General features: G+C 40.7%; 1 protein-coding gene and 2 long non-coding RNA genes across 4 annotated transcripts; 2 read left to right on the top strand and 1 right to left on the bottom strand.

The window, feature by feature from the left end:
• Positions 1 to 235: 235 nt before the first annotated feature.
• Positions 236 to 19,405, top strand: LOC144068313 (solute carrier organic anion transporter family member 3A1-like). 2 transcript variants are annotated; one of them, XM_077592759.1, is made up of 12 exons: positions 236 to 345; positions 529 to 752; positions 3,380 to 3,839; positions 11,031 to 11,129; positions 12,302 to 12,568; positions 12,643 to 12,807; positions 13,588 to 13,786; positions 13,861 to 13,996; positions 14,101 to 14,273; positions 15,217 to 15,281; positions 16,420 to 16,835; positions 17,633 to 19,405. In XM_077592759.1, exons 2-11 carry the CDS (start codon positions 600 to 602, stop codon positions 16,818 to 16,820), a joined length of 2,118 nt encoding a protein of 705 aa, XP_077448885.1. In that variant the 5' UTR covers positions 236 to 345; positions 529 to 599; the 3' UTR covers positions 16,821 to 16,835; positions 17,633 to 19,405. The 2 variants fall into 2 exon arrangements, with proteins under 2 accessions (XP_077448885.1, XP_077448876.1); XM_077592750.1 differs by lacking the exon at positions 236 to 345 and having other exon boundaries at positions 443 to 752.
• A 780-nt stretch (positions 19,406 to 20,185) lies between these two features.
• On the top strand, positions 20,186 to 23,220 carry LOC144093014 (uncharacterized). The gene is made up of 4 exons (XR_013306192.1): positions 20,186 to 20,281; positions 20,804 to 20,878; positions 22,235 to 22,312; positions 23,149 to 23,220. It is a non-coding gene; the product is annotated as an uncharacterized LOC144093014 (long non-coding RNA).
• On the bottom strand, positions 22,508 to 23,213 carry LOC144093022 (uncharacterized). Its single transcript, XR_013306195.1, has 2 exons — positions 22,869 to 23,213; positions 22,508 to 22,738 (listed from the first exon to the last, which is right to left on the bottom strand). It is a non-coding gene; the product is annotated as an uncharacterized LOC144093022 (long non-coding RNA).
• Positions 23,221 to 24,256: the final 1,036 nt, after the last annotated feature.

Here is a 24,256-nt window from a genome sequence, read left to right on the forward strand (position 1 = left end):
CCTGTTTTTGGTCTTTTTTCAGAGGGTTGGAACAAATTAATTAGTTTTTAGTTCATTTCTATGGGAAAAGTTGATTTGAGTTAAGAGAACATTGACATACGAGCTCAGTCCCGGAACGCACTAAGCTCGTATCTCGAGGTACCACTGTATATACAATATCTAAAATAAATGATTGTTGTTAGTGTTGTTGTCACACGTTTCAATCGCCGTATCTATCTAGGCAGGTAGGTACCGAAAGGTACCGAACGATGACGGCGGGGCTGATCGAGCGATGACGACGTCGGTGATGCGAAGGAGGAGCTCAGGCGGCCGGCACGTGCCGACGGGTGGGCGGAGCCTACTGCTCGTCCTTCGGCCGCAGAGGATTGCGGTTCGGAGCCGGCCTGACCACTCATTCGCTCACTCGCTCCTTCGCTCGCTCGCCTTCGGACGGACCGACGGACCGACGGACCGACGGACGGGTTGGCGATGCCGAGCGCTCCTCTCTCGCGGGGCGCCGAATGAGCGCCGCCCGGCCGGACACGTCGCCGTCACCGCCGCCGCCGACGACGTTGACGCCGACATCGACGTCGACGTCCCCCCGGCGGCCGCATGCAGACATGCAGGTGAAAAATCAGAGCGTCGGCGGCGACGACGAAACCGAGCAGGACGACGTCAGCCAGAAGAAGACCTCGTGTTTTTCCAACATCAAGATCTTCCTGCTGTCGGAATGCGCGCTCATGTTGGCCCAAGGAACCGTGGGCGCCTATCTGGTGAGGCTCGAGCGTCATGACCGACCGGGGTGGGGAGGGATGAGGGGGGGGGGGGGGGAGTTAATTCCTGGGTGACGGTAATCGTCACCCCGACGGGGGGCGGGGGGGAGACGAGTGAGGCCTTTGCAGCAGTCGCTAACGTCGCAGTCTCCCCACGTTGTCTTGTTGTTGTTACCCAACGACGTGCACGAGGTCCATTTAAAGAGGCGCAGTTGCTGTAGCACCCACTCACGACCCCCACCACCAAGATGCGGCGGCTGTATAATATAGTCAAAGGGAATCGAGCCAAAACCACTAGATCACATGTGTCAAAGTGGCGGCCCGGGGGCCAAATCTGGCCCGCTGCCTCATTTTGTGTGGCCCGGGAAAGTCAATCATGAGTGGCGACTTTCTGTTTTAGGATCGAATTCAAATGAAGAGTATAGATGTATATTAAATTTCCTGATTTTTACCCATTTTAAATCAATAATTTTCATTTTTTAATCAAATGTTCTGTGTTTTTAGTTCAAAAATCATTTTGTAAAATCTAAAAATATATTTAAAAAAGCGAAAATAAACATTGTTTTAGATCTATAAAAACGGAATGTTCAGGGATTTAAATCCAGTTCTTTTAATCCATTTATAAAAAAATAATAATCTAAATATTATATCTAAAATGGTCCGGCCCACATGAAATCAAGTTGACGTTAAAGCGGCCCGCGAACCAACCCGAGTCTGACACCCTTGCACTAGATTGAATAGGTGATAAGAATTTAAGAAAAAAAATGGGCGCCCGGTGGAGTGCGTGGTTAGCGTGTTGGACTGGCAGGTCTGGGGTCCTGGGTTCAAGTCCAGGTTAGTCCACCTGTGTGGAGATTGTATGTTCTCCACCCCCTGGTTCAGGAAATGAGATATTTCCAAGTCGATGCTTAAGAAAGTATTTTAGTTTTAGGTAAGGTCATGTATTTTACGGACTATAAGTCGCACAGGCTGGGCCTGCGATATATATGTATTTTGTGTTTTTCAATCTGACGTCAACATTTTATGATATCGTTTTTGGGGCTATAGTTATCAAAAAAAAAATATTTTGTCTGATTTGTCCTGATTTGACTTTTATCTTAACGTATAATATTTTTCTTTGTATCATTTAAACCACCCTTCAATAATCCGACCTATACTAAAACACAATTTATTATTATTTCTTTTGACACTGAAAACTTTTACGTCTTTAGCTTTTTGGGTATTTTTTTTTTAAAAATGGTAGGACATTTTTTGAAAATATGTTTTTTTTTTAAATTAATTATTACATATTTTAAACTGTAAAGTAATATATATATATATATATATATATATATATATATATATATATATATATAATAATTTGTGCATGAAAGGCTACTAAATAGGATTTCTATTGATTCCCAGTTGAAAAGATATTGGACGCCTATTACCGTCAATTTCCTGGCACTTAGTCAATTTTCGGAGAAAGCACTTACATGGGGAAATAAATAAATAAATACATAGTGTGTGGCTTTTAAAAGTCAATTAAAAGTGCATTATGGTTTTGCCGCAAGACTCGTCCTTGAACGCTGCCAAAATCAAAAGTGCCTTTCCATTTTTTTTCCCCCTTGCTCGCTATATTTTCATTTTCCGCACATGCTAACTGATTGTTTTTTTCCGTTTGTCTTTCAAGGGCACGTGTTTTTGTTTTTTAAGGTTGTGGCTTTATTTTATAAACGTCATGTTAGATATGAAATGACTTCTGAAGAGCATCATGCCAAAATTAAATAAGAAAAAAAGTAGTTGATCAAATCAGTAAATATGTTAAATTATTCTTATTTCTTCTCAAGATGTACATATATGAATGCTTTTAGATTTATATTTTAATTATTTTAAATTTGATAGAATCATCTGTATCATCCGAAGATTTATTGATTTCTTTTGCATTTGTTTATTTATATCGTTTATTTTTATTTTATTTATTTATACCGTTTATTTTAATTTAATTCATTTATATCGTTTATTTTAATTTTATTTATTTATACCGTTTATTTTAATTTAATTCATTTATATCGTTTATTTTAAATGTATTTGTTTATACCATTTATTTTAATTTTATTCATTTATATCGTTTATTTTAATTTTATTTATTTATACCGTTTATTTTAATTTTATTCATTTATATCGTTTATTTTAATTTTTTTTATTTATACCGTTTATTCTAATTTTATTCATTTATATCATTTATTTTAATTTTATTTATTTCCACGTTTTTTTGACTGACTTGTTGCACAAATTTTTTAAAATGTTTTTTTATAACAATATTATTATAAATACACAATAATGATATAACAATAGTTAATTTTTTTTTAAATTCATATAAAAAATATATATTATATTTTTAAATAGGGGTGACCCTACTTAAATTTTTTTTTTATTTTTAAAAATATTTTTAAATAAGGGTGACCCTACTTTGCGGTTTTTCGTTTATCGTGTCCATGTCTGGTCCACATTAACCGCGATAATCGAGGGATTACTGTACTGGGCGTGATTGGTCGAGGTCGACAGGTATGGATTATACATAAATCGCACCCCAACAAAAGCCGGCACCTATAAAAAATGGTCTATTTTGTGGTTTTTGCCGGCAGGTGAGCGTCCTGACCACGCTGGAGAGACGCTTCAACCTGCAGAGCGCCGACGTGGGCGTGATCGCCAGCAGCTTTGAGATGGGCAACCTGGCCCTCATCCTCTTCGTCAGCTACTTCGGCGCCAAGGCCCACCGGCCGCGGCTGATCGGCTGCGGCGGCATGGTCATGGCGCTGGGGGCGCTGCTGTCCGCCCTGCCCGAGTTCCTCACCCACCAGTACGAGTACGACGCCGGCGACTCGTGGCACGCCGAGGACGGCCGCGACGTGTGCTCCAACGGCTCCCGCTCGGCGACCGACGACTCGGCGCACAAGTGCGGTGACCGGGCCGCCACCAACATGATGTACCTGCTGCTCATCGGCGCCCAGGTGCTGCTGGGCATCGGCGCCACCCCCGTCCAGCCTCTGGGCGTGGCCTACATCGACGACCACGTCCACAGGAAGGACTCCTCTCTGTATATAGGTGAGCAGCTCGCTATCGGGTCCGATTCGGGGATTGAGGATTAGGGTTAGGGGCTTCGGGGGTTAGGGTTAGGGGGTTAGGGTTAGCGTTAGGGTTGAACACCAAATTAAATGTTGTACTACCACTACTAATACCTATACTACTACTACCACTACTAATACCTATACTACTACTACCACTACTACTACCACTACTACTACCTATACTACTACTACCACTACTACTACCTATACTACTACTACCACTACTACTACTACCACTACTACTACCACCACTACCACTACTACTACCACTACTTCCACTACCACCACTACTACCACTACTACCGCTGCTACTACTACTACTACTTCCACTACTACTACCACTACTACCACTACTACTACCACTACCACCACTACTACCACTACTACTACCACTACCACCACTACTACCACTACTACCGCTACTACTACTACTACTTCCACTACTACTACCACTACTACTACTACTACTACCACTACTACTACCACTACTACTACTACTACTACTACTACTACTACCACTGCTACTACTACTACTACTACCACCACCACTACTACTTAGTAGTAGTACAGTCATACATCTACTTACGAATGCCTCTAGGTACGAAAGTTTCAGGTTACAATTTTTTTTTAAATCAAATGAGTGACTCGAGATACGAAAACGATCCAAGTTACCAAATCCCCCCAAAAGTAAATGCATTTCCTTATTCATTACTTTATTTTGAATTCCACCTATTAAGCGATTAAAAACTACAAATGCAACATGGCACATATTTTCACACACAGGGCACACGTAAAAGTCTAAAATGTACTACAAAGTGGACGGCTTTCGGCCCTGGTAGAACGGGCAATGTTCGCCATCTGGCGGACAAACACAGGTATTACATCTACAATGGCCACGGAGGGAGATATTTCAGTGGCGCTGGGCACATTTTCATATGCTTTATTTATTTTAAGACCTTAACACATAATTTCCCTATAATTTTCTCTCATTTTTGCGTGTTTCCTCATATCTTTCATACTAAATTGGGACACTTTGACCAATTTTAAAGGGTTGTGTGAGGACTGTGGAACTATTTCGAGAATTTACATATAAAGTACACCTCTACTTACGAAAATTTCAAGTTACGGAAAAAGTATTGGAACCAATTAATTTCATAAGTAGAGGTATGACTGTACTTTTGTTTTTTTTTCCCCAAACAATGACACTTTTGCCACTCGTCGTCGCCGTTGTGCGAATCTCAACACGGCTAACGTGTAAGCTAACCCAATGAATAATGCAGTGTGACACAGTAGCTGTTAGGAGTTGTTTAGCAAACACGGCAGCCCGCCATTAAATATTAAGCGCAACCACTTGGTGCAGAAAAGGCCGCCCGTGGGCGTCCAACCCATCGATCGCGGCCTCCGAGTGCGATTTAGCCCTCTGGGAGTACTCGGGGAACTACTTACTACTTAGCAATTGACTGAGATGAGGTCACCCACAATGCACCTGTGCGCATGATTCCCGATCAAAGTCAAACGAGCATGTCTGCTTGAATAGAGTGAATCTTTTATATGTTTTGTGAGTGAGTGGGCTAGCAAAACAGTTAAAAAATAATTTTAAATTAGCATTTAATCATTAAACGTTGTGTTCAAATCACATTCTTGTTTTCGTAAATATTCACATGGGGAAAGCTAGATTTATGCGCATCAATCTTACAAATAGTGAATAGTAAACAAAATGGTTAATAAATTTACAACATTTCATATTGTGTGCATTATATTAAAAAAGAGAACAATTTAGTTCAAATAGAAATTAGTTAATCGCTAATATGATTTTCAAAAATAATCTGGAGCAATAAAAAACTATTGTATGAGTAATTTTAAATAAGGATTATCAAGGTGCGTGTGTGTAATTCACATTAACCTCACTTTTTATAGTTGATTTTTTTAAATTTAATTTTAACACCATTTTAAATGTGATTGCGACCCAATGAGTTGACAACGTCGTACTGTGAAATAAAGTTTAATTGGAGTTCATACAAAATTTAATACTATTCTCTATATACTACAAAAAAATGGAAAACAAAAATTCATACCGTTTCAATTGTCTGGGCTCTAAGGGAGAAACATAGTTGAGGTGTGGAGTGTTGTGTTTTGCATGTTGTCCCTAAACGCACCGCGCGACTGATTGGATAGAGTTGAACAGGTGGCGAGTTTCAAACAGCAGGAAGGGAAGGCTGGTTGTTTTCTTTTGTTTTCATTGTAGACTCTAACAAAATATAAACATTTAAACGTGTTTGTTTTATTTTGTCTAACCGTTAAAAAGTTTGAAATCCCGGACAAAAGACGGGCCACGCGTACGAGTTGTCAGGTATGTTGGAGATTCATTTTTGCTTATTTTGTACTCATTTTACGAATTATCTGTCGATATGAGCTAAAACTAGCCAGCGAATGCTAACGTATTTTCAGTCATTCTTGCATGTACTTTTTCCAATGGGAATAGAGCCCTGGTGCATTGTGGGATACTGGGTTTTTGTCGTGAAGTTTATGGGGTTAATTATATAAAAGATGGATTCGCAACATAAAAAAGCAGTTTGATTAAGATTAAAAGCTCATTGGAGAAAGATGATGCCATGAATTGAGCTATTTTAGTTGTGATTTGTTGCACATTTACTTTTTTTTACTGCAAGGCTTACTTCAATAGTGTTAATGTAAATATAGAAATATTATGAATTAAGATGTGTAGCTATACATTTTTGCATTATACTTCTGGATCATTTTGATAATTGTTATCTTAACTCATTAGCTGCCATAGCAAGTGATCCTATCCCCGTCCCATTGACGGCGAGAGGCGTCCAATCTAATTTGACTTTTGGGATAGTTAATAACCTAAAAACGGAAAACAATTCATTCAAAAAACATTTTTTTAACCCGATCCTCTGAAAAACGGCAAAGTAAGGCCCGATTTCCGATAAATTCCAATCCGAAAATTTCCTAATTTTGAAAATCCAAGCTGCACCGACCCACGAAAGGCAACATCGTGTCAAAATGGCCGACGTGTCATTGGAAAGATGAGAAAATTCCCTTTCCGCTGCTGGTTTAATTTTGAAAAACGGGTCACCGTGACTCATTTTTTCAGCTGTGCCAGCTCCCACATAATGACCACGTTTTGTGTTCCCCAATTTTCTTTTCTCCCAACAATACGGACCTCCCGTCGGTTTCCTCGTCCCGTTCTCGGCCGAGCGTCCTAGCGCAGAAAGCCCCGTCGCTAACAAAAATAGCCACGTGCTAATAGGATTATTGATTGTTGTCAGCAGCTTTGACCGATACGTCTGGCCCAGACAAGCGACCCTCCTGTCTGACGCATCGTTTGTCTGACCTTTTTGCGTTAAACCAGCTTGCTGCCACGTACTTCTTCAGCTCGGGGCTTAAGCGCCCCTCAATTTTTACCCTGACTGTCAGGTACCCCGATTTTCAAGTTTTTGAGGTTGCCATCTTGGACGAGACAAGTCGCAACATTTCTAATCACTTCATTTTTTTTTACTTTCCGTTCATTCATTTTCTGAACCGCTTATCCACACAATGGTCGTGGGGGTGCTGGAGGCTATCCCAGCCTACTACAGGCAACAGGCGGGGGACACCCTGAATGGGTGGCCAGCCAATCACAGAGGACAATGAGACAGACAAGCAATCATTCATACTTAGGGGCAATTTAGCAAACAGTTAGCCTAGCATGCATGTTTGTGGGATGTGGGAGGAAACCGGAGTACCCAGAGAAATCCCACGCAAGCCTGGGGAAAACATACAAACTCCACACAGTGAGGACCGACCTGGGATTGAACCCTCGACCCCAGAACTGTGAGGCCGACCCGGTAACCACATGTCCGCCAGTGCAATACCTGTTTTTTTTAAATTAATGTATTTTTTATAATTCGTCTGGCCACCGATTCAGGGTGTCCCGGAGACAGCTGGGATCGGCTCCAGCACCCCCCCGCGACCCTAATGAGGATAAAGCAGTTCAGAAAATGAGATGAGATTTTTTTTTATAATTGACATCTTTCAGTGGTGCAGGGCACATTTCATATGCTTTATTTATTTTAAGACAATAATAATTCATTTCCTTATAATTTTCTCTCATTTTGTGTGTTTCCTCACATCTTTTATACAAAATTCCGACACTTTGACCCATTTTGAAGGGTTTAGTTGGTAATTCCGTGAGGACCGTGGAACGAATGAGAGAATTTACACATAAAGTACACCTCTACTTACGAAATTTTCAAGTTACGAAAAAAGTTCTGGAACCAATTAATTAATTTCGTAAGTAGAGGTATGACTGTACTAACATTAAAGCCATGCAATGATTCCTTTAAGCGCGCCGCTAACTGTCTTTAGCGTTTAGCGCCTCCACGCTCCAACGCTCTGAAATACAATCATCCCATTTTTTTCCCCGGCGACAGCCAAACGCGGCTTCCGACGGAAAACCGCTGCGGCAGCGCCACGGTAGACTCGTTTAGAGCGGCGAAGGAAAAAGCCGCGCCGTCTCTCCCTCTCGTCTTTTTCCGGCCGTAATGCGCGTAATGAAGCGCTGCGAGGCCACTGCAGCAAAATGTTTGCACTCGGGCCAGAGCGATCGTGCCGAGGAAGCGCCGGACGCTGACTCAGCGTTGGCTTTTCATCGCTGCGCCTTTGCCAGCCGGAGACTCCACACGTCAAATCATTTCCGCGACTTCCTCCCTCTGTGGGATTTGTCTTAAACCACGCCAACGGGGCCCGTCGCCGCTGTACCGAAAAAAAAGAACAAATGCAGGAATAATACTCCATAATAAGGGGGGAAATTTTCTTGAAATGCTGATAAATTACCTCTACTTACAAATGCTTCTACATACAAAATGTTTATCTTAAAATGGTGATAAATCCCCATACAGTCTTACCTCTACTTACAAATGCTTCTACATACATATTTTTTTATCTTAAAATGGTGATAAATCCCCATACAGTCTTACCTCTACTTACAAATGCTTTTACAAACAATTTTTTTATCTTAAAATGGTGATAAATCCCCATAAATTCGTACCTCTACTTACAAATCCTTCTACATACATTTTTTTAAAATCTTGAAATGGTGATAAATCCCCTTACAGTCTTACCTTTACTTACAAATGTTTCTACATACAATTTTTGGGTACACGGTCGATTGGTCGCCGGTCTTTTGGTCGCCGATCTTTTGGTCGCCGGTCTTTTGGTCGCCCGGAAAGTAAGTTGTTTTACCTTGTTTGGTCGTCGGTCTTTTGGTCGCCGGTCTTTTGGTCGCCCGTTGTCGCGGTCGGGGCGACCAAAAGACCGGCGACCAATCGACCGCACACGCAATTTTTGTATCTTGAAATGGTGATAAATCCCCATACAGTCGTACCTCTACTTACAAATGCTTCTACATACATACAAAATGTTCAGGTTACAAAGCCCTTTGATATGCAAGTCATTCATTTTCTGAACCTCTTATCCCCACAAATGTCGTGGGGGGTGCTGGAGCTCATCCCTGCTAACTACGGGCACCAGTCAGGGGACACCCTGACTGGTGCCCGTAGTTAGCAGCTGATTGCTGTCATCTTTGATGCGTGACCTTTTGACCCCTTTATTTATTCAAGTGGACAATCTGTCAAGTTATCACGTTACAATCCAAATGTCGTGTTTGTCGTGAAAAAAAAAAGCGGTAAATCTCGCCGGACCTCCCTTAACGTCCAAGCCATTTGAATCGGTCTACGGAGAACCAGCAGTACCAGAACAATGACGTGGTTTGATTGGTCTTCACAGGCGCAGCATTTATTTATTTTGGGATTTGATTGATTTCAGGGGCGCCGTCGAAACGCCATCGCCGGCCTCTAATGTGTTTTCCAACGACCTCGTAAAGATCCGTCCTCGTTCTTCCAGGCGTCATATTACACATCCGCCGACGCCACCGCAAATTCAATCAGAGATTTACGTCGAATAAGTGCGACCAATGACTGAATCTCATTGTCATAGTCAGAGGCGGAAAATGTACGCACGTTATTGTTTGAAAAAATGCCGTTCCGTTTTAAAAGTCAGTTTTGCGTAGCCTCGGGCTCGCGTCGGGATGTCTTTGGTGTATATGACCAATCACTTGGGCTGCGGTCAGACTTCCGTTTGAATCATTTATGATGCTACCGGCTGGCTCGTCAATCAATAATTGAAGCACTTGAACGTATTCCAGAAAGCGTGTGTTTTGATTGCCTCAGAAACTCATAAGAAAGTCCATTTTATTTCCAGTTTGCTCATTCCGTTCTTCTTTTTAGTGAATAAAATCCAAATAACCAATTACCAATTTCGTCATACGCTGTTTCTGGGTATGATGACAATTAGCCTTTTGTTGTTGTTGATGACGACAAAGCCTATGTCTGATTATTATTATTATAAAAATCGCTATTAATTCCTTTTGCCCGACAAAAAAAATCTAAAACTAAATCTACTCATTCACCTTGAATTCCAAACCACAAACAAATCCCCAATGGCTTCCATTATCATTCACCTAAAAAGAAAATCTCCTTATATTTATGCTCATTAATATTTTTTTTAACCCCAAAATTCTCACTGATACGCTCAAATACTTTGTTCACATATTTGTCAATTTCTTTCATTCATTATTACCACATAGAATTAAAGCAAATGACCAATATTATTTATTAAAATAAAATAATCACGTTATTTCTCCAGTTTTTATTATAATGATTATCATAGAAGCAAGGTCCTGTAGCAGGTAATTGAATTTTTGAATATGATAATATAATATACGACATGATGAAAAGTAACAACCGGTGAATTATGAAAATATAATGCACATGGTTTCATGTAAAAGTGAAAAATGATGTAAAAATGATTAAAGGCTGAAATAAATAAGTATTAAATAAAAAAATGAGTATAATGGAAACATTTTATAATGGATTATATGATATAAAACTATTTTTTGTGTAATTCTACTATAAGAGAAGACATATGTTTAACGTGTAAATATATTAAATAATAATATAAATATATGGACAGTGTAGATAAGTGAAAAATCCTGATTTGAAATCCAATTTGTCAGATGCCAAGCGGCCCAGCGTTGGCCCAATAGCGCCCCCTGCCGTACATGACCGCAAAGCGCCATTTAAATCCCATTCATGTTGTCTTGCAGGTATTTTATTTTCCACCCTGGTTTTCGGGCCCGCCTGCGGCTTCATCTTGGGTTCCGTCTGCACCAAAGTTTACGTGGACGCCGTCTTCATCGACACCAGTGAGTTTTTACCAATATTCTTTGGTCTTTTATTTACGTGCGCCCTTTGTGGCGAAGCTTGGAATAGCCTTGTATAAGGACAATAAATGCGGCTGAGTGGTTAGCGCGTCAGCCTCACAGTGGGGGACCTGGGTTCAAATCCAGGTCAGTCCACCTGTGTGGAGTTTGCATGTTCTCCCCGGGCCTGCGTGGGTTTTCTCTGGGTACTCCGGTTTCCTCTCACATTCCAAAAACATGCATGGTAGGCTGATTGGACACTAAGTTGCCCCTGGGTATGACTGTGATTTGTTGTTTGTCTCTTCGTACCCTGTGATTGGCTGGCCACCAATTCAGGGTGGCCCAAAGTCAGCTGGGATGGGCTCCAGCACCCCCCGCGACCATAGTGAGGACAAAGCGGTTTAGCAAATGAGGTGAAGTGAGATGACATAGACCAAGGGTGTCAGACTCGGGTTGGTTCGCGGGCCGCTTTAACGTCAACTTGATTTCACGTGGGCTGGACCATTTTAGATATAATATTTAGATTTTTTTTAAATAAATGATGGATTAAAAGAACTGGATTAAAAGCCCTAAATATTCCATTTTTATTGATCTAAAACAATTTTTATTTTAGCTTTTTTTAAATCTATTTTTAGATTTTACAAAATGGTTTTTGAACTAAAAACACAGAAAAAAATGGATTAAAAAATGACATTTATTGATTTAAAAGGGGAAAAATCAGGAAATTTAATATACATCTATAGTCTTTATTTTAATTTGATCCTAAAACAGAAAGTCGCCACTCATGATTGACTTTTCCGGGCCACACAAAATGATGCGGCGGGCCAGATTTGGCCCCCAGACCACCACTTTGACACATGTGCGCTAGTACATTATTAGCCTCACCATAGCTAAGCTAATGCGCTACAATGTTTATAGATCTAAAACAATGTTTATTTTTGCTTTTTTTAAATCTATTTTTAGATTTTACAAAATGGTTTTTGAACTAAAAACACAGAAAAAAATGGATTAAAAAATGACATTTATTGATTTAAAAGGGGAAAAATCAGGAAATTTAATATACATCTATACTCTTTATTTTAATTTGATCCTAAAACAGAAAGTCGCCACTCATGATTGACTTTTCCGGGCCACACACACGGTCATTTTGTTGTCTTGTCGCCCGTCCCGCCCAGGTAAATTGGACATCACCCCGGAAGACCCTCGCTGGATCGGGGCCTGGTGGGGGGGCTTCCTCTTGTGCGGTGCCTTACTCTTCGTGTCGGCCCTCTTCATGTTCGGCTTCCCTCAATCCCTGGACGACCGAGTTCTGGAAAGCGGGGGGGAGAGCCGGCGGGCCATGCTGCCGTCCCCCCTGGGCTCGGACTGCCGGGCCAAAAGCAAGGCGGGCGTCCGCGGCTTCGATATGAACGCCGGGCTCTCCGTGTGCCAGCATCTCCGAGGTAGCTTCCCGTCGACTTTTGGAGCCGGTGGGCCGTCCCAGTCACCCCCCGTGGACTGATTTGGTTTGTTCCAGTGATCCCGCGGGTAACCCGCCACCTGCTGTCCAACCCGGTGTTCAGCTGCGTGACGCTGGCGGCCTGCATGGAGATCGCCGTGGTGGCCGGTTTCGCCGCCTTCCTGGGGAAGTATCTGGAGCAGCAGTTCAACCTCACCACCTCCTCGGCCAATCAGTTGCTAGGTTGGTCCTCCCGTCGTTTGTTCGCCGCTCGTTGGGAAAAATGGCGAGGCGGTCGGGCGCCGTTTTGACCTGCGGGGGGATAAAATAGTATTTACGTTTTAGGTGGCACATTAAGAAAATAGTATGGCGTTAACTCATCTCTTGTTTTGAAAAGCTTCAAGAGATTTTTAGTACATGCTTTTATTGTGAAGTTAATATGGAAGGTTTACTTGTGCTTTTGAATGAAAGGGTGAGTACCTTGTTAATTCTGGGTTCTGCACCTATCTCTTATTTTGAAAAGCTTAGAGACTTTTAGTACATACTTTTATTGTGAAGTTAATTTGGAAAGTTTTCGTCAGTTTTTGAATGGAAGGGTGAGTAACGTGTTAACTCCGGCTGCCGCACCCATCTTTTATTTTGAAAAACCTTGAGACTTTTACTAGATGCTTTTATTGTGAAGTTAATATGGCTTGTGTTTTTGAATGGTAGCATGAGTAACTATTAGAAATATTCATTTATTCATTTTCTGAACCGCTTTATCCTCACTAGGGTCGCGGGGGGTGCTGGAGCCTACCCCAGCTAACTTCAGGCCAGAGGCGGGGAACACCCTGAATCGGTGGCCAGCCGATCGCAGGGCATGAGGAGATGAAGAACCAATCAGTTAGCATGCAATTAGCCTAGCATGCTTGTTTCTGACCATCAATAAGACTCTAAGCTTTTATTTTTTTTATTTAACCTTTACTTAACCTGATAGACGGAGTTAAAAAGAGACAAGTACTTTCTTTTTTTGTCACGTTCCAGGGATGACGGCCATCCCGTGCGCCTGCCTGGGCATCTTCCTGGGCGGGCTGCTGGTGAAGAAGCTCAACCTCTCGGCCCTGGGCGCCGTGCGCATGGCCATGGGCGTCAACCTGGTGTCCACCGCCTGCTACGTGTCCTTCCTCTTCCTGGGCTGCGACACGGGGCCCGTCGCCGGGGTGACGGTGGCCTACGGCAACGAGTAAGCCAGCGTGTCCCCCCCCTGAACCCCCGTGTATGTAGCCGTGGTACAGATCGCCGGGCCTTGTGTGGCAGGACGCTGCGACGCCGGCATCCGCCCGACGCCCCTTGCATCAGCGGCTGCAACTGCTACACGGCTTCCGTGAGCCCGGTGTGCGGCTCCAACGCCGTCACGTACCTGTCCGCCTGCTTCGCCGGCTGCACCGAGCCGGTAAGCCCCGCCTCCCTCACTACCCTTCATTGTACCGGATTGCTTTGAACCCATTGTGTTTCCCTTAATTCTGCACTGACTACGCCGCCCGTCCCACGGCTCAGAACCTGACAGGTTGCACGTGCATCTCGAGCAACGCGGAGGAGGCGGTGGCCGTGCCGGGCAAGTGTCCCAGTCCGGGATGCCAGCAGGCCTTCCTCACCTTCCTGTGCGTCATCTGCCTGTGCAGCATGATCGGCGCCATGGCCCAGACGCCCTCCGTCATCGTCCTCATCAGGTTAGACCGCGGGTGTCAAAGTAGCGGCCCGCGGGCCAAATATGGCCCGCCGCATCATTTTGTGTGGCCCGGGAAAGGAAATCATGAGTGCTGACTTTCTGTTTTAGGATCAAATTCAAATGAAGATTATAGATGTACATTAAATTTCCTGATCTTCCCCCTTTTAAATCAATAATTGAAATTTTTCAATCCGTTTTTTTCTTTGTGTTTTTAGTTCAAAAATCTTTTTGTAAAATCTAAAAATATATAAAAATACTTTCTGTTTTCCACTTTAATATGGAACATAAAGAAAAAAATGGTTTCCTTTTGCAATGAAAAACAAATGATTAAATAAATGATTTTACCTTACTAAGAAAAAAAAGCTCAAATAAACATTTTTTCAGATCTATAAAAAACGGAATATTCAGGGCTTTTGATCCAGTTCTTTTAATCCATTTATTTAAAAAAAAAATCTAAATATTATATCTAAAATGGTCCGGCCCACATGAAATCGAGTTAACGTTAATGCGGCCCGCGAACCAACCCGAGTCTGACACCCTTGGGTTAGACCAGGAGTAGGGAACCTATGGCTCGGGAGCCACATGTGGCTCTTTCGATGAGTGGATCTGGCTCTTCGCTAACCTGTGAGCTAAAATATGGAACCCGCTGGTGACAGAACTGAGATACTACGTCCAGTGCTACTTTAATCTTCTTTTTTTGCATTAGACTCTGCTAGAATGCATACTCATTGATTAGCAACTGCATAAGAATGTTGTCAAAAGTATTCTTTTTTTTTCCACTTGACTTTTAAATTTCGAGTATGGCTCTTAAGGAATAACTTTCGAAAATATGAATTGTTTATGGCTCTCTTCGTCAAATAGGTTCCCGACCCCTGGGTTAGACCGTGGCGGCTGTCGCCGGGGGGCTCTGTTTCCTCCTTCTTACCTTCCGCTTCCTTCTTCAGAACGGTGAGTCCGGACCTCAAGTCGTACGCCCTGGGAGTCCTTTTCCTGCTCCTCAGACTCATCGGTGAGATGGCACGCGTCGCCGGCGAACCCGCCTCCAGGTTTTTCTTAGCAAAGTCAAACAGCGTATCGCTGATCCTCACGAGGGTTGTCCTTAGAGGAAAATTTGAGTTGTCGACTAGCCTACCGTGCGTGTTAAGATACGGATGTCATCACAACAAAATACACTAGTATCTTTTAAAAAAAAAAATACACAACAAAGTACACTGGGTCTTTTTTTAAATTTTAATATTGCACAACAAAGTACACTACTATCTATTTAAAAAAAATATTATAACATTTTAGTCGGTCCGGTGGAGAAGTGGTTAGCGTGTTGGCCTCACAGTTCTGGGTCCAATCCCAGGTTTGGACTTTCCTGAGTGAAGTGTATATCTTCCCTCTGGCCTTGCGTGGGTTTTCTCTGGGTACCCCAGTTTCCTCTCGCATCCCCAAAACACTCATGCGAAGCTAATTGTATGCTAAATTGCCCAACCATAGCTATGATTGGTTGTCTGTTTCCTTGAGCTCTGCGATTGGCTGTCGAATTGGGTTGCTTAGACCGAAATCGACCTTTTAGTGCTCCTCTTGTTTCATAAAACATATTTTAAATATAAAATGTATTGACACCAATTTCCTGAACACATTGACCGCCGATCCATCATTCGCTGCCGTTCCTTCCGCTTCAAATAGATTGGACGTCTATCACGACCAGTTAACTGCTGCATATTTCACATTGTTTAATATGTATTTCACATCTGATCTCTCATTTGGAGCCTCATTCTCAAACATTTTTTTATTTCTTCATTATAGATGTATATTAAATTTCCAGATTTTCCCCCTTTTTAAATCAATAATTATAATTTGTAATCCAATTTTTCTGTGTTTTTAGTTCAAAAATCATTTTGTAAAATCTAAAAATATATTTTAAAAAAGCTAAAATAAACATTGTTTTAGATCTATTAAAAACTGAATATTCAGGGATTTTAATCCAGTTCTTTTAATCCATTTATAAATAAAAATATCTAAATGTTATATCTAAAATCCGGCCCACATGAAATCAAGTTGACGTTAAAGCGGCCCGTGAACCAACCCAAGTCTGGGTCTATTCTTCGGCCATCTCGGAACCCGTTAACCACGGACCGACCGTTTTGTCCCGCCCCCAGGCTTCATCCCGCCGCCGCTAATCTTCGGCATGGGCATCGACTCCACCTGCCTGTTCTGGAGCTCGGTGTGCGGCGAGAAGGGCGCCTGCCTGCTGTACGACAACGTGGCCTACCGCCACCTCTACGTCAGCATCGCCATCGCGCTCAAGTCGTCCGCCTTCCTGCTCTACGCCACCACGTGGCGCTGCCTCCGCCGCAACTACGACGACTACATCAAGAGCGGCGAGGGCTTCCTGACGCCCACCGACCTCTTCTCCTCCGACGTCACCTTGGACCGCCTGAGCCGGGAGGCGGCCCCCGAGGAGGACCCCGCCCCCCCTGCCGACGGCACCGCCCACGCCAAGTTCGTCTTCACCTTGGAGGACCGGGACGGCTGCCGCGACACCGAGTCCGTCTTGTAGACGTCTCCGTCCACCGTGAGTTGACTTTTTTTGCGTTGCGAAAATCTCCAGGCACACCAGCAGACGAAAATGGCGCCCTAAATTAATAATGGTTCAATTCTCATCGACAGGAATCAAATAAACACCAAAAACGTATTTCAAATCCGATCTTATGTCGCCAAAAGTGGATATCCGTGCACGCCATCCAATTTCTGGAATGTAAAAATAAGTAATGCAACGTTTTTAATGTAATCATCTTAATGACTTTTTCTCCCAATAACACTTAGATTTCATAATATTACGCAAAAAGCGATGCTCACTCAGACATTACGTCGACAAAAGTTGAATTCCTAAAAAAACAAACAACTTCCGGTTCACATAATGTAAAAACATTGGCTTAAATCTTGTAATATTACATTTTTTCCCCAAAAAATGACATTAATCTCTTCATATTTGGCGAAAAATAGTTTTGCACGCAGACATTATGTCGACAAAAGTTGAAGTCCTACAAACCAGACAACTTCTGGTTCACGTAATGTAAAAACATTGGCTTAAATCTTGTATTATTACATTTTTTCCCCCCCAAAAATGACTTTAATCTCTCCATATTTGGCGAGAAACAGTTTTGTCCTCACACAGACATTACGTCGACAAAAGTTGAAGTCCTAAAAAAACCAAACAACTTCACGTTATGTTCAAAATAAGCAACAAAATGACTTGAATCTCATAATATTACGATTTGAATCTTGCAATAGTACAAAATATGACTTAGTATTGCTCATATTTCAATTTTGATATGCTAATATTAAGCTTTTTCTCTCTGAATTTTACAGCGTTTGACTTTTTGGCAGATCGCTTCCTGCGGCGAACTCTGGTTGGGCAACACTGAGTTAAGTTAAGATAAGTGTCTGTTTTTTCTTGAGGTTGCACTAAAATTGATTTTTTTTAACTTAAGGATGGACATACTTGAAATCTATTCCGTCTTATTTTAGTCGTCGGATCGTAACGCCGCCGTCCAATCAAAAGCAGGCATTTTCAGCTGGCAAAACAAAAGCGATTTTGGAGGGTTTTGTTTGGCTCGACAAAAAAATGGATTTCTAATTATGAGTTCATTTTTAAAACTGATAAATATTTTTATATATACGGGGTTACAAAGTAAGTATACAGTTATTGATTATTGCATTGGGGATGTTACAACTGTACTACTTTTGCACCCCCTGTATAGAAGTATTTATTTATACTAACTTTTTGAAGTCATTATTTTGATGCACTTTTCTATTTGGCCAATAGAAAAATTGTGCAATTTGCAGTCTTTTTTCTGAGGAAAAAAATGCTTAAAAAAACAATGCAATGCAAGAATTTTTTTAATTATTAAATATGAATTAATTAACACATGCTTGGAGGGAGAAAAAAAATAAGCATACAGTTAAGGATTAAAAAAAACACACACAAAAATAATTCAAAAAAATAAAATATTACTTCTACTGTATACTTATTTTTGCCTCCCTGTATATAAATAGTGTTTTATTATTTGGCTTGATTAAAAAAATATATAAATAAATAAAACATGCAATTGGGACTTGTTTTCCCATTGGACACCCACGACATAAAACCCACATAAACACGATAAATTAGTTATTAGTCACACGAGCTGCTGTTATCGATTGCATATTTGATGTTTGAACTTTAAAAAAAATGATAGTTACATTCTATAAACGTCGCTAATGTAGCTAACCTGAAAAAAATTGGATGACCTGACAAATGTAGCGTAGCATCGGCTAATGGAAAAAAAAATGCGGGACACCTCATCTCAACCGTCCCTTGTGTGTGTATGTGTGCGTGTACATAAAATCGCCAAAGTGACACAAAACGGCGGACAAACACTAGCAACCTCCTCCAGCTTGTATGTAGCCTCTCCGCGACCAATCGCAATTTATTCCGTGGAACGAATGCAAGATGAACCCCGCCCCCCTGACTGTTGCTAGGTAGAACTTGAACTCGGTCAACCAAGCGGCGGACGCGCTTTCCCTTGGGAACTTCCTCTCGTCGTTGCCGTGGCGACACGCGCGGAAAGTAGTGGTAGACGCTGTTTAAATTTCGGCATTTTTTTTGCCTTGTCATGCGAAAAAAAGTAACCTTTAGAACGGCAATGCCTTTTTTGGATGGTAAGAATGATGATGGTTTCTTTCAAAAATCAACAAAAAGTGACTTTTTGGCCTTTTCCCGTCGGGATTGCTTAATTTATTTATTTATTGTTCTGCTTTCTTCCACGTTTGCCTTGAAAGGAATAAGACATTTTAGCAAATAAAATTCCTATCCTTTCAAAAAGACTATTTGAATTGCAAATAGCCGCCAAATTTAAGACATTTTTTATTATTTTATAAGTACACATTGTGAAGATTTAACATGACTTAACATGACGTCAAATGTATTGTTTACTTCAGAAACGTGCTATTTTTTTTTAAAGTTTTGATTACCGTTTGATTTTCTTTCCATGACCTGAGCTTTTATTTTTTTACGTTGCACATTCTGTATATTCTTGGGAACGGATTGCGATGATTGTATGTCCATTGTAAATAAATGAAATATACTATTTTTGCTTTTAACATTATGTAAGTATTGCCTGAATGTTATATCAAATTAGTTATATTAGATTAGATCAGAACTTTATTTCCTCCTGTATTCTGAAAATTTCTTGGTTGCAGTAGCAAGACAGACACAGAAGACATTGTAGACCTAGGTAAGATTTTTTTTCTACGGTTTCACCTGTTTTGTCAGTAATCCCTCGATTATCGCGACTTCACTTATCGCGAATTCTTAATTGATATACAAGTTGAAATTGTTCCCCGACCATACTCTTAACTAATGTTGCACGAGACATTTTTTTTGGCTACCAATTCCGATACCATGTTTTTTTAAATATTATTTTTTCTTTTAATACTAAATTACTGCATATTCACATTTATATATGAAGTCATGACTGTCATGCAAACTCCACACAGGAATATCTCACAACTGTCAGGCTAACATGCTAACCGCTAACCACTCGTCCACCATAAATACGCTTAATGACTCGTTAGTTTTTTTTTTACATTAATGTATACTCATTAATATATAAGCCTATACATGGTCATTTTTTTAGATACAACCTTACTAAACATGGTATTTTTTTAAAGTAAAAAAAAGTCTTACTATACATGGCCATTATTTTAAAGGAAAAAAACGCCTATGTATACGTGGTCTTTTTTTGAAGTAAAACGCCTTAATTTACCTGCTCTTTTTGTTTTTTAAATTTAAGAAAAAAGCCCTTACTATCCAATACATGGTCGCTTTTTATAATGAAAAAAAATATTTTTATACATGGTCATTTCATCATCGATCTTTTTGGTGGCGCTAACATCCGGTGACGACATCGCTGTGCGCCAATCAAAACCAGACCTGACGGGACACTATTGGAGAAAGCTGGCTCACCACTGTGTTCGGTATGTATTCTGTTTATATATATGGTTTATGTAAACTATCCGCGGCAGATGAATTCCACTTTTTTAATTTAATCCCGAGGCGTGTTAGTAGGAAAAAGACGGCCAAGAATGGCGTCTGCGTGATTGTTCTGTGACGAGTTGAGTTAGCATTACTTCCTGCCCGGAACTTGAAACATTAGCGAGCCATTCAGCAGCTACGCACGACAAGGTTGTTAATTCACTCTTTATTCTAACCATATTTTGACGTTAGCTAAAAAAATAATAAGTGCAAAATAGCTTTTAAAAACGTAAATCCAACCAACAAACGCGGTCTCGCGATGACTGTCTAAACCCACGAGAGTTGAGCACTTCCGGGTTTCAAAATGGCGCCCGCTATGAACTGAATCACTCGACGTTAGCATTTAGCGACGCCAATTTCTTTCAAATACTGCTTAAATACGACTGTTTTGTAAAGTTAGTCTTCAACGTTGTATGCTGACGTTAGCGATGCTGAGCAGTCGCTATTTTTTTCTTTCCGTTTAGAGAGCACTCGCTCCATTTCACCATCCTCGACTAACAGACATTTTATGGATTCGCTACCGGTACTTCCAACTAAAGGTAAGATTTTTTTATCCCGAACCCGACTCGGGTCGGGCCTAAAATGTCAATCATTACTTCGGGTTTGAGTCGGGTCGGACCGGGGTTCTTGCTGAAAAAAAGAAATATATATGTTTTGGTCTCTCGCTAGTTTTTTAAAAAATAAATAAACGTTTTTTTAAAAATGTATATTAAACGATGTGTGGATAATAAACTAAGGAATACTTGTTATAAAATAAATAATTTGCAATTTTTGATAAAACAGATTGCGCTGTAATGTCATTACAATTGGAGGCAGAGCCACAGAGTAGAGGTCGAAATTTCATATTTTTTGTGAGGACTCTGAAGGGGTGATTTAAGATAACAGATTAAAGCCTGTCTTTTGTAACGAAATCCAAGTTAAACAAGACGGTATAAACATTTACAACTTTTATATGATAATATAGATGTTTTGATATTGAGAGCAAAGCGCCACATTGACTTCATTCAGCGAAGCCAACGCAAATTTCTTTAACCTATTCAACAATCAATTTCAAGTTTTTCCCAAAATTCACTCTTACCAGTACCTGTGCGTGTTTAGTTTATCTTTAACTTCTTGCGGCGTTCACATGATGTGCGCAGAGCATACTGTGGCTCCGCCTCCCTTTGCAATTACATTACAGCACCTCTATTTTATCCATAATTCCAAATTATTTTATAACAAGTATTCTTTAGTTTAGTATCCACACATTGTTTTAGTATACATTTTAAATTCATTTACAGTGATCCCTCGATTATCGCGGTTAATGTAGACCAGACATGGCTGCGATAAATGAAAAAGTAGTCTCCCCTATTTAAAGAAAAAAATATGTATTTTTTTAACTTCTGCTTGCGAGTTTCAGCGTGGATTTTCACATTTTTATTAATTTACAAAAAATAAACTCCCCCAGAAAAAAACGCGATGTAGTGAAGCTGCGATAATCGAGGGATTACTGTTTTTTTTCCTTTAAAGTCAGCGAGAGACCAGACATGGTTTAAGTATACTTTTTTGACTGACTGGCACCTCCACGCTGAGCAAGCATTTAAACAGTTTAAATTGTCAAACATCTGTATTATCATATAAATATCATGTAAATATTTATACCGTCTTGTTTAACTTAGATTTCTTTACAAAAGACAGGTTTTAATTTGTTATCACAAATCACGCCTTGGGACGTGAATGTGATATTTGCAATTGAAATCATCATACTTTGTTGTTTTTGTGATGTTGTGAATGCAAAAAGAAGACGTATTTCATTTTCACTTGTATTTTTTTAATGAAGTTTTTGCTTGACAGGAAAACTCAGGTCCATTTGAAAGCCACGCTGTTTCATCATGTTGTTGTTTTTATTTTTGTAGATCTTGAAGTTGTCCAACGCTCAGCCTCAAGGCGCGAAGACGCAGAAAGCCGCTGTCGCCCAGCCGCCGAGACAAGTAGTGAGTCCCGCCATTTTGTGTGTGTGTGTACGAAGCGACGAAACCGGAGCTCGCGACAGCTGCCTGCGGCCCAATCGGCGCCTGTCGACTTTGGAGAGCGTTTAGGCTAGCGCCAAGGTCACCTCCGTCCGACTTGGTCTCTTTTCTTTCTTTTTGGCTAAAGTGAGTCTAAAAACTAAGAGGCACCTATTTCAATTGAATTGAATATAATGCTTTTATTGTCATTATACAAGTATAGTGAGATTTAAAGCTTTCACCACGTAGTGCACAAATAACAACAACAAATAAATAATCAGTAAATAAGAAACAAATAGTCCAACGAGATCAGCAGAGCGGACCGGTCTACTTCCGTCTGAGTCCTAGATGGGTTCCATGGTCTTGGAGACGTTCAGCTTCAAGTTGTTTAGATTGCAGCACTCGCTGAATCTAAGGATTCAACAACAAACAAACACAGATAATCAATATATAGTAATGATAAATAACCAATAGTAATAGATACGTGGTCAACATAATAGATAAGTAGTGTAAGTAACAGTAAAAAGTCTTGAATAGGTACTATGTGGGAGACTCGAGTTGAGTTTCGTGACAGCTTTTGGGAAGAAACCCTCCCTGAGTCTGTTTGTCTTGGCTGTTATGGCTCTGTAGCACCTTCCAGAGGGCAGCAGGTCGAAGTGGTGGATGCTGGGATGCGTATTGTCTTTTATAATGCTCTCTGCCCTTCTAAGGCACTGGGAATTGTCGATGCTGGACTGGGTAGGTAGGGGTAGTTGATGATCTTTGAATGCAGTTTATACTCTGGCCACCTCTGAAGTTGAAACTCTGCTTTTTGATTGCAGGTGGCTTTGTACGGAGAGCTAATGGCAAGTGAGCACGCTCACCGACGGCTACCAGATCTGAATCTCGACGCGTTTGGTTGGCTTCCGGGTCTTTCCAATCGGCCAGCGCTGAAGAAAGTCCTTTGGCGAGACCACTCGTCGGCTCACGGTCTGTCGGGAGAGCATCTAACCGTAGGTGAGAAACAATTCAAATTCGTCCATTGCGAAGGCGGCCTTTCATTTCGTTTGACGTGCACTTGATGTAGTATTAAAAAAGGGCCTAACCTTTTGACTAAAATGTGATCTCCTGATGTTGGAGAGTGCTGTGAAATTGGAACAAAAAAAAACTACCGCCATTGTACTTGTAACGTCATCAAGCTTATTGTGACAACCACGCACGTGATGGAACAATAAACAGACTATTTTACCAGTACAAAATGGACTTTGTCTTGATTTTGACGATTTAAAAAGATGCTGAAATGAGTGATTTTAGCCCTAAATTAGTCCTTTATCATAAATATGATTGGTTGGCTGTGTCCTCGTGCTGGGATTGGCTTAGGGTTAACATGTGAAACTATAGCAGAGTGGTTAAGTGGTAGATGCCACTACTACAAGCCTTACTTACTTATGTAGTAAGGCTTTTTTTTTTCTCGTAAAAAAACGACATAGTATAGTTAGGCTTTTTTAAATTAAAAACCGACATAGTATAGTAAGGCTTTTTTAAATTAAAGAACGACATAGTATAGTAAGGCTTTTTCCCCCGTAAAAAACGACATAGGAACATAAGTCTTTTTTTAAAATAGAAAACAACATGGGTACCTACCGACATAGGAACATGAGTCTTAGGTATCTGTCGTTTTTTGGGGATAAGTCATTCTATTTAAAAAAAAAAGACGTATGTACCTATGTCGTTTTCTATTTTAAAAACGACATAGGAACATGTCTTTTTTTTTGTTGAAAAAATGACATAGGAACATAAGTCTTTTTGTTGTTATTGAAAAAACGACATAGGTACTATACATGGTCGATTTTTTTCAATACAAAATTATTACTATACATGGTTGTTGTTTTTTTAAAGAAAAAAGCCTTACTATACATGGTCATTTTTTTCAAGAGAAATGCCTCACTA

This window comes from Stigmatopora argus, chromosome 2, assembly GCF_051989625.1.
Source record: "Stigmatopora argus isolate UIUO_Sarg chromosome 2, RoL_Sarg_1.0, whole genome shotgun sequence".
Lineage (NCBI taxonomy): Eukaryota > Metazoa > Chordata > Actinopteri > Syngnathiformes > Syngnathidae > Stigmatopora > Stigmatopora argus.